General features: G+C 34.8%; 2 protein-coding genes across 3 annotated transcripts in view; one reads left to right on the forward strand and one right to left on the reverse strand.

Annotated features, from left to right (window-relative positions):
• The first annotated feature begins 251 nt into the window (after nt 1-251).
• On the forward strand, nt 252-3,280 carry LOC141298309 (tumor necrosis factor receptor superfamily member 13B). The gene is made up of 3 exons (XM_073828814.1): nt 252-607; nt 684-842; nt 2,555-3,280. Exons 1-3 carry the CDS (start codon nt 490-492, stop codon nt 3,166-3,168), a joined length of 891 nt encoding a protein of 296 aa, XP_073684915.1. The 5' UTR covers nt 252-489; the 3' UTR covers nt 3,169-3,280.
• A 3,199-nt stretch (nt 3,281-6,479) lies between these two features.
• Nucleotides 6,480-10,833, reverse strand: part of usp22 (ubiquitin specific peptidase 22) — a 67,436-nt gene continuing 63,082 nt past the window's right edge. For both annotated transcript variants that reach the window (XM_073828095.1, XM_073828096.1), the window contains exons 10-13: nt 10,229-10,320; nt 10,083-10,145; nt 9,845-9,994; nt 6,480-7,769 (exon numbers count right to left, since the gene is read on the reverse strand). In XM_073828095.1, the coding sequence (XP_073684196.1) occupies nt 7,727-7,769; nt 9,845-9,994; nt 10,083-10,145; nt 10,229-10,320 (348 nt within the window). In that variant the 3' untranslated portion in view covers nt 6,480-7,726. The remainder of the gene's footprint in view (nt 7,770-9,844; nt 9,995-10,082; nt 10,146-10,228; nt 10,321-10,833) is intronic.

Raw genomic sequence — 10,833 nt, forward strand, 5'->3', positions numbered from 1 at the left:
ATTAATTATTCTAGTTTGAAGTAAAAGGTAATGCACAGTAGTAACATATATTAATACACATCTATCCTCCAAAAAGATCTACTTAATCTTTAGCTGTAAATGCGTATCTATATCTTAATCTGCATCTTACCACCTTCTGCTAAAGCTGTCAATGACTCATTTTATGATCATCGTCTTTGTGTGATGGATGTTCAGTTATGATCATGAGAGATTACAAGACTGAACAAGTTACTTTTGATGATATTATCACAAAGACCTGTTGCTCATTTTGTTTCTCTGCTGTTTTAGTTAAACGAACTGACTATAATGAGGGATATAACACTTCACTATAGCCTTTAAAACCAGTCAAATGTTCTCTTTCTGTTAATTGTTTTCATTCAAAGCAGAAGTGTTTGTTCAGCTTATTGAATCAGTTAGTCACCCATGACTCATTTATAACGAAGAACGTGTTTACTACGGTAAAACGCAGGTATTTGTCGGGGACTGACGATGGCACAGAGGTGTCCTGAGGGTCAGTATTTGGACAAGTTGCTGCTGCGAGAGTGTGTCCCTTGCAGAATGGTCTGTCACAACAGCATCATTGTTTCACGCTGCTCGGAGTACTGCGGTAAGCTCCACCATGTCTTCAGCTTCTGCGTGTGAAGAGCATTATTTGATGAAGAACGTGTGATGTTGTTTCGCAGAGGCCTGGAAATGTAAAGCTGTGTCGGGTCAGTTCTACGACACGCTGCTGAAGAAGTGTCTGAGGTGCTCAGAGCTGTGCGGCAGTCACCCGGCGGCCTGCGCAGACGCATGCAGGAGTGAGTCAAACGTCTGCATCACTGAGTCACGCATTTCAGAACAATCATACTTGACATTTTAGCTCTTAAATACTCAAAATCACGTTATAAGTACTGCGGTTCCAAATACAATGGAAGCTTGTTTCTGCCTCAGGTTTCTTTCTCAGAATAGTGCATTTGTAGGCTTAACATTTGAATTCTGACTTTCTATCAGACTTCTGACTTTACATCTCACTCTTGTGACTTTTTTCAGAATTCTGAGTGTACATGTCAATTTTTTTTTCCAGAAGTCTGAGTTCACATCTGACAATTCTCACTTATTTGGAATTCTACGTTTACATCTCACTATTATCACTTTTTTCAGATTTGAGTTCACATCTGACCATTCTGACCTTTTTGGAATTCTGAGTTTATATCGCACTATTATCACTTTTTACAAATTCTACGTTTACATCTCACTATTATCACTTTTCAAAATTCTGAGTTTATATCTGACTATTATCAATTTTTCCAAATTCTACATTTACATCTCACTATTATCACTTTTTTCAGAATTATGCGTTTGCATATCACTATTATCACTTTTTGAATTCTGAGTTTATATCTCACTATTATCACTTTTTTCAGAATTATGCGTTTGCATATCACTATTATCACTTTTTGAATTCTGAGTTTATATCTCACTATTATCACTTTTTTCAGAATTATGCGTTTGCATATCACTATTATCACTTTTTGAATTCTGAGTTTATATCTCACTATTATCACTTTTTTCATAAATCTGAGAGTACATATCAATTTTTTTTTTATTTCTTTCAGAAGTCTGAGTTCACATCTAACAATTCTCACTTATTTGGAATTCTGGGTTTATATCTCACTATTATCACTTTTCTTCAGAATTATGGGTTTGCATATCACTATTATCACTTTTCGAATTCTGAGTTTATATCTCACTATTATCACTTTTTTTCCAGAAGGCTGAGTTTACATCTGACAATTCTCACTTATTTGGAATTCTTCAAAACACTATTTTATATTTATCAAAATACTAAGTTTACATCTTACTACTATTGCCACTTTTTCAGAACTCTAAGTTTACATCTCACTATTCTCATTTTTTTAATTCTAAGTTTACATCTCACTATTATTACTTTTATTCTTCATACATCTTGCAGTTATAACTTTTTTCAGAATTTCCGTTTACATCTTGCAATTTGGATTTTTTCCCCCATTATTATTATTATTATGACTTTACATTTCTCAAATTTGACCCTTTTCCTTTGAGGGGGACAATTACAAGAAAAAGGACTGAATTGTGAGATATACTCAAAACTGGAAGAATTAAGAGTCAGAATTGTGAAATAAAAAGTGGCAATTACTTTTTTAGCATTCTATGGAAACAAGCTTCAATAAAATACTACCAGCTACATATACCCCTTATAAAAATTAACCATAGTTTTATTAGAGTAAAAGTGTAGTAAACATGTTTTTTTTTTGCGCATTGATTACCATAACCACAGTTTTACTACAAATACGATGGCTCAACTGTTAGTGTAGCAAATCCATGGTTAATTTGTTGTTACTATGGTTTAACTATAGTAGCCTAACCATGTTTTTGTTTTTGGTAGTAAAACCATGAGAAAACATCTTCAAACATAAACGTACCTGGTTAAATTTGTACTTAACTTATTTTAAAAAGTGTTCTAGTAGTAAACCTGACTTGCATGTATATATACCTTTCTGGTCGCTGTAAGCGCTGTAATTCTGTCATTCAGGCTCAGGTGCGGTGTCCGTGACGCAGAGGCCTTTCGGCGGGTCTGCAGTGCAGCGGGAGACCGGCAGAGGGCGCTCAGTGCCCGGATCAGCACTGTACTCAGAGGCGCTGCTCTACTCTCTGCTGGGCCTCTGCATCACAGTGCTGATGTTTACTCTGACCGCTGCCGTCCTGCTGCTGCTCAAGAGAGCCAAACACCAGCAACAGCTGGACACCAAGAAACAGCCCAACAAACAAGGACAATCGTCGAAAGGTCACAAAACATATTCAATATTTCTCTTTTTTCCCATTCTATTTGAAGGCTCGTTGCAAGTGTTTGTTTTGTTTGTTTCAGATTCTCTGATGGCCCGGGCGGATGAGGTGTCTCAGGAGGGTAGTGTGACTCAGGACCGGCCGAAAGCCACAGAAACCTGCGTCTATTGCTTCTCCGAGCACACGAACGCGCCGCACCCGCTCTATCAGCAGGCCGGAGCTCACGAGCCCGCGCGCGCGCGCGCCGCCGCCGCCGAGAATCATCACCATGACAACGGCGCGCTCCATCAGCCGGTTCAGACGCACACCGATAAAAGCAGAGCGTTCAGGATCATATGTTCACCGACACAAACGAGCATGTGAACAGACGTGTGCTGAGGAACTGAAACAATAAACACATGTAACTGTACTGTCATTCCTCAAGAATTCCTATGGAAAAAAATATAACTTTAGTTTAGTTTTAATAAATGCTGTATTTAATAGAGCACAACACACTTTTAAGGCCTCTTGACTCTGAAAGTTGATTATTATAATTACAACTTCTGAATTAACTAAATTTATGTGACCATGGAGCATAAAACCAGTCATAAGGGGTTTAAAATTGAGATTTATACACTATCTGAAACTTTCCATTGATGTTTGTTTGTTAGGATAGGACAATATTTGCCCGAGATGCAACTATTTAGCAAAAAAAAAAAAAAAAATCAAAACATTGAGAAAATCACCTTCAAAGTTGTCCAAATGAAGTTCTTAACAATGCATATTATTAATCAGAAATTAAGTTTTGATATATTTATGGTAGGGAAATGTATGATCTTTACCTTATATCCTAATGATTTTTGGCATAAAAGAAAAATTGATCATTTTGACCCATGCATTGTATTTTTGGCTATTGCTACAAATATAACCGAGCTGCTGAAGACTGGTTTTGTGGTTCAGGGTCACATTTTCAGTTTTGTAGGAAGAGTGACTCAAGTTCATTAGGATTTAAGTCACTTGCTGGTCACTAGTGAGCAGTTTTGCACTTTTTTGGTTTCCACGGTAACTGTGACTGTGTTCTCTGATTGGTGGAGCTCGCTTGAGAATTAAGAATATTATGCACTGATCTATAACATGAACATACAGATATCTATCTATGGCTTATTTTTCAACACGGAAGTAAGCTGTTTTCTGTGAATGTGTGACGGTAAAATGGTAAAACTGTTTGCATTACAAACCAGTGTTCATAGTTAAGATAGTCATTCAAATAATATAGTAAGACACACCAGTTTGCAATATCAAGCAGCAAAACAAGCTGTTTTTTACAGCTAAAAATAGCTGGAAGCAGTTGAGAACGGAAGCCTGACCTATTGAATTTACCCACTTTTATGGAGAAATAATGTGGATATGGTATTTCAACAGAAATTCAGCCACTAAACATAATTTTGTGGCTTAGAAACATATTTCATCATTTGTGTTGTGATTGGCCGGATACCTCAAGTGCAGGACGGAAATTTTGCGCCCCATGCCGTTTCTCAGCGTGACGAGACAGAAACAATAAAACCCATTATAAATAGGGCATTTGTTACATCCAGTGGAGACATAACTACTGATTATAATGACTCATATGGCAAGCCGTTTTAGCCTAAAATATACTATACTATAGTATACTATACTCGTCGCAATTGCATTTTTACTAGTAACAATTCAATTAAAAACCTCTATAATTCAATTAGAGCTCTCTAAATCAATTTTTACTAGTTACAATTACAATTAGAGAGCTCTACTAATGAATTTTTACTAGTCGTCTCCAGTGACTTCCATTCATTTTGAATTACAGAGCTCTACAACAGAATTTTTACTAGTAAGAATTACAATTAGAGAGCTCTCTAAATCAATATTTACTAGTAATAATTCCAATTACAGAGCTCTCTAATTCAGTTTATACTAGTAACAATTCCGATTAGAGAGCGCTCTAATTTAATTAGTGAAAATGCAATTACAGAGCTCTACAATTCAATTTTTACTAGTAAAAAAACACATTAAAGTTATGTTTAATTGCAGAGCTTCGTAATTGAATTAAAGAGCTCTCTAATTCAGTTCTTACTAGTAACAGTTGAATTAGAGAGCTCTCTAAATGAAATTCTTACTAGTAAAAATTGCTTTAGAGAGCTCTCTAATTGGAATTAATACTAGTAAAAATTCATTTGTAGAGCTCTCTGATTGGCATTGTTACTAGTAAAAATTTAATTATAGAGATCTCTTATTTAATCGTTACTAATAAAAATGCATTTACGATGAGTAATGCTTAGTATATTTAAGGCTTAAACGGCTTGCCATAGACCCACACTGTCTATGTGTTGCGTTGTGCTGCGTAAAAATGACACCATGTCTGCATTGGTGATCATAAAACTATAAACAACAAGCACTACTCTACACTGCTCAAAACTCATGTTTGAATAGTCAGTAGCAAATTCCTTAAATATGAAAATGTACTTACAGGCCGTCAGTCAGAAGCGCAGACTGTCCTTGCAACATTTGAATTAACCCTTTGGGTACAGCTGGCATTGTAAGCTGCTCTCCCAGGTTCAGGAAACAGCCCTCCGTGAAATGCACAGCACACACTCAAATATTTGCATTGTAAATATAACTTAACCACTGATTTCTAGTTGTGTCCTCATTTGGAAGGCTAAAGTACTTTCGCTTTCGCAATGAAAAACAGTGTGTCTCCACAACGTGGCGATTGCAACACTACAACATCCGGTAAAAGTTACGCCTTCTTTCTTTCCATATACATATGGGCGGTGTTATGTGAACAAGTGGGGCGTTTGAATGAGCCGTTTTAGGAGGAGTGGCTGAGTCTTAAAGGGGTCATTGGATACAAAACTCACTTTCCCATGTTGTTTGAACATTAATGTGTTGGCAGTTTGTGTACACAACCACCCTACAATGATAAACATCCACCCAGTGGTATTCTTTAAAAGTAATATCCCCTTTTTAAAATCAGCTCATTCTCAGCTTCTTGTTGTTGTGACGAAACAGAGGCCACTCCCACGATAGTTGATTGACATGAGCGCCTTACCTTAGCCCCGCCCTCACCGAGAATGTCTCAGATTGAGCGATTGAGGTGTTCTGTTGTTGGATGTAATAATGAACATAGCAGTAGTCATTTACTCCCGACATCTGAGCCACTGAAGATGCAGAGGATTAACGTTACTTTCGTTTTTAAATGGAAAGCACCGACCCCGATCTACATATGTGTCTATGTTTGTGCAAATTGTTCCTGATGCAGCTTCACCCACAGCAGAAGTGAGTATATGGGTTTTTAATGCATCTTTGCAAACAACCTTTTATAATAATGTGCTTGTTGGCAAGTTTCACCACTAAACGCAGCTAAAGTAAACATTACAGCTCGTAATCCCGCATCAGAGAGGGGAGGGGCGAGCAGAGCTCATTTGCATTTAAAGGGCCCATGCGATAAAATGAGCTGATATTTTGCAGAGCTGATTTTGACAAGGTAAAAGGGTGTTTTTTTTTTACACTGCTATTGAGAATTTTTAACCGAAGTATATTAGAGACTTTTCATTAAGACCCTAAAGAATCATATGAACTTGTGGAAAATGGCCATCCGATGACCCCTTTAAAGATAAAAACTCATCAAGAGTGAATCACACCACACAGCGCTTTTTCTTCACCATTTTTTTCCATTGATTTGTTTTACATACATTACATACATACATACTATACATAGATACATAATTAACATTTATAAAATCCTCCCCAAAGTCTTTTAGCATCCAGTTTGAACGGCATGCCAAGTTTGAGTACTGATTCAGTACACACACACACACACACACACGTAACAACACCAACACACAGGTGCCCACATACCTGCATGCGTGCACACACACACACACACACACACACACACACGCTCAGATAGCACACATATGTGTACAAGGATATGCATACATGCGCTCACACACGCTCACACACACGCGTGGCTGAGGATAACACTGCTGAATCAAGCCATGGTGGCGACAGGCATCACATGAAAGGAAAACGTCTTCATTCACAATGCATCTGAAACATGACAAGCCTTCACGACCAAACCGGCAACTGAAACCAAGTCCAACGAAAGATCAAAGATGCGACGAAGCAGAAACACCTTCTTTTCCATTCACATCAAAACCACGTGAAGAGAGAGAGACAGAGAGATAAAGATGAAGGTATAGGACACGTAAACAGAAACCAATGACTTATAAAAATAGATTTATATATAGATTTGTGTTTGTGTGGGTGTGTGTGTGTGTGTGTGTGTGTGTGTGAGAGAGAGAGACATTTCCAGCCCAAAGAAGAGAGAGAGAGAACAAAAAAATGAGATGCTGCGAATGAAAAAAAAAGTGCTGGACGAGGACAGTATTCCCAACTCAAGCGACGAACGACGATATAGTTTTACGCTGAAGTCAATAACACCTTTCTGTTGCATTCAGTACATCGATAATGCATACGAAGAAATAAAAAAGGAATCCCTCATTTATACTTCTCGAAAAAAAAAAAAAAAAAAAAATCAGAGGAGGAGGATGAGAAAATCAGAGTGAAATGCGCGTGCCGAGATGTCAGTCTGTGTCTGTAGTGAGAACTCCGTCGTTGTTTCCTCCTCTTTCTGTCAAGTATGCTCCGGTTGCTCAGTGCAGATTGGTTTAGCTGTGTCACTTCTTTTTTTTTTATTTTAGTTTTTGCTTTGTCATTATATGTTGTTGTTTTGATTTTCTTTAGTGAGAAAGGCTGCGTTCGTATGTCGTAACGCTCTTCTGTTCTTGCCAGCTCTCGTGGGACGAGCAAGTGTCAGGCTGGATGGTCTGCGCTCACTCCTCCATCCCGCCTTCACTCATATGATCCTCCCTTCACAGCTTCGACTCGGGCCGCTCCTGCTTCGGGATTATTCGTATTCCAGGAACTGCTTATGGTAAAATAACAAGTACCTGCAAAAGGTATATACGATGGTTATATGACGTCCACATCAAAAGAAATTCACAAAAGTGATTTTATGTCCATAGGAAGCCCATTAAATGTAAGTAAAGTGTCTAATTTTAAAGTTTCAAATGTCAAAATTTGGTTGAAATAATGTTAGGTTGTCATTCAGTGTAACAATATTTATGTAAAAATTCTAACAACATGCTTATTCTGACTTGTGCATATAAAAATATATAAAAGAATAAGGGAGCATATTAAATTTCATTGTGTTTTAAATGAGTGAAACATTCTTACTGACAAATGGACAAAACCTAGGATAGTGGCACATTTAATAAAAAGCAGTCTTTTAATGTCATAAATTGATTTTAGTTGTAAATATGCCTGACAAGATCGTTACTCTGAATGATATTTTAGTGGTCTTCTGTAAATTACGTAAATTGTTTGTTTTTTGTTTAGAAAAAGAAAAAAGCAATTAAATAAAATATTTATTCATATATTTTTATTTAAAGCAGTATTACACTTATTGTTTCAATGCCTCAACCCTTTTTCATCTTTGATATAAAATAAATATATATTTTTTTCTTTTTAAATTTTAGCTACTGTATGGTTTTATATAGTCAATATAGATTTTACAAATTTTATTTTGTATTTTTATTTAGTTTAGTACTTTAAGTTACAAGAATTGATACTGAAAATAAGATATATATTTTTTAAATATAAATATTTAAAAATACTTTTTAAATATTTTATTTCAAGTAATGATTTTATTATGTAATAAAATGTATTTATTTCAGTTTTAGTTATTTTGGTGTATCAAGTCAAAATAAAATTTTATTTCAGTTAGTATTTTATATATATATATATATATATATATATATATATATATATATATATAAACATTTTATTTCAAGTAACAATTTTCTATGCAATAAAATGTAATTTTTGTTTAGTTTTAGTTGTAGTAATTTTGGTGTAGTTAATTTTTTAATTGTTAAATTATTTTATTTGAGTTAGTATTTATATTTTATTTCTTTTTTATTTTATTATTATTTAATTATTTCTAAATATTTTATTTCAAGTAGTGATTTTTTTTGTATAAAAATTTAGTTTTTTGTTTTATTTGTAGTCATTCATCATCAGTACTAATATTATTATTAATATTATAATATTTAAATAGAAATGCATAATAGCCTAATAATAATAATAATAATAATAATAATAATAATAATATTGTTAATGAAATTTGTGAAAAATTAATTCTGGCTACAAAACTAAATTTTAGTTTTCACATTACATCATTTTTGTTTCCATTATAATCACATATTTTTTTCTTTATTTTATCATTTAAAAAAATATATAATAACAATTATGACATTATCAGTACTATTATTAGTATTATTGCTATATTTAATGAGAAAGGCATAGAAATATTAAATATATACTATATAAATTATAGAAGTTTTGTTATGTGTAAAACAAAACGGTAAAAAAACTCAAAACAACAACTATTAATACAGTAGTACTACTACTATTAATAATAATAATAATAATAATAATAATAATAATAATAATAATAATAATAATAATGAAATGACCAGTCCTAAGGGTCAGCTTTGATCATCTGAAAGCTATAAAGAATAAAAAAAGCTTTCCATTGATGTATGGTTTGTTAGAATAGGACAATATTTGGCTGAGATTCAACTATTTGAAAATCTGGAATCTGAGTGTAGGGAAAAAAATCTAAATATTGAGGAAAATCGCTTTTAAAGTTGTCCAAATGAAGTTCTTAGCAATGCATATTACTAATCAAACATTAAGTTTTGATATATTTATTGTAGGAAATTTACAAGGTATCTCCATGGAGCATCATCTTTGCTTAATATCCTAATGATTTTTGGCATAAAAGAAAAATCGATCATTTTGACCCATGCAATGCATTATTGGCTATTGCCACAAATAAGCATGTATAAACCACTTAGACAAATATTATTGCAAAAGTCCCTAGTTTGCACTGCAGTAAACTCAATCAAAAAAGTGTGACTCGATGGTGAAGGAGCTCTTGTATGTAGTATGTGTGACTGACCCCTCGCTGTCCAGAACATCTTTAATGCTGGCTTTAGTGATAATGGCATCATCACATTTAAACCACTGGTCCTTGTGCTGGCGGATGAATGTGGTGTAATGGCCGCTTTCCAGCGTGCCCTGATGATTGACCACCGCGAACAGAGAATACCTGCAGCAGAGGACACACACAGAGATCGTTACAGGAACAATCCTTCACAGCAGACAACACCAAACACAGCAGACTTCCATTCACTCACTTGTTATCGTTGTTTAAAGAGTCTACGGGCTGCTGGTACTGGCCGTTCATCCGGCTCTCTTTACTGAGAGACAAAACAGGACACACATTAGCTTTCAATTGACTGTCTGTACTGTAATCAGACGCTGAAGACGCCGCCGCTCGTACCTGGAGGCCATGAAGGGCGTCATGTCCAGCTCTAGAGGGAACGACACGTAGGTGGTGATCTTCCGCCGGAGCTTCGCCGAATGCTCAAACCGCTGGACGAGAGAAATGAAATCAGTCAAATGCACAGATCTGAGAGGGTTTAACGAACACATCGAGTGAAGAAAACTCAGAATGAAGCCCACAGACACGTCTGATCAACACTGACAATCAGACACTTATTCACTTATTCATTCATCAGCAGCTATATTCATGCCAAAATACAACAATATTTACATTTTTGCTATTATTACTATTGTTATTAATAAAAATAAATAACCAAACAAGTTATATTCAAATTGAATATTAATATTGAAGATCTACACTACTATGTGTAAGACAATAAATAATAAACTAATAATAATAATAATTATTATTACAGCAGTAGCAGCAGTTGTAAAAAAAATCATAAAAAAATTAAAATCTAAAAGAAATTTGTGAAAAGTGAATTCTGGCATCAAAACAAATTACTGAGTACTTCTGTTTTAAATAGTAGTACGGAATTATATATATATATTAGGGGTGGGCATAGATTAATTTTTTTAATCTAGATTAATCTAGATTAATTT

This window comes from Garra rufa, chromosome 22, assembly GCF_049309525.1.
Source record: "Garra rufa chromosome 22, GarRuf1.0, whole genome shotgun sequence".
NCBI classification, from domain to species: domain Eukaryota; kingdom Metazoa; phylum Chordata; class Actinopteri; order Cypriniformes; family Cyprinidae; genus Garra; species Garra rufa.

Excerpts from the sequence above, each read along its gene's own strand:
- LOC141298309 (XM_073828814.1), top strand. The coding sequence starts at position 490 with ATGGCACAGAGGTGTCCTGAGGGTCAGTATTTGGACAAGTTGCTGCTG. Across the intron at positions 608-683 it reads ACGCTGCTCGGAGTACTGCG|AGGCCTGGAAATGTAAAGCT; the intron begins GTAAGCTCCACC and ends GTTGTTTCGCAG. Across the intron at positions 843-2,554 it reads TGAGTCACGCATTTCAGAAC|GCTCAGGTGCGGTGTCCGTG; the intron begins AATCATACTTGA and ends TCTGTCATTCAG.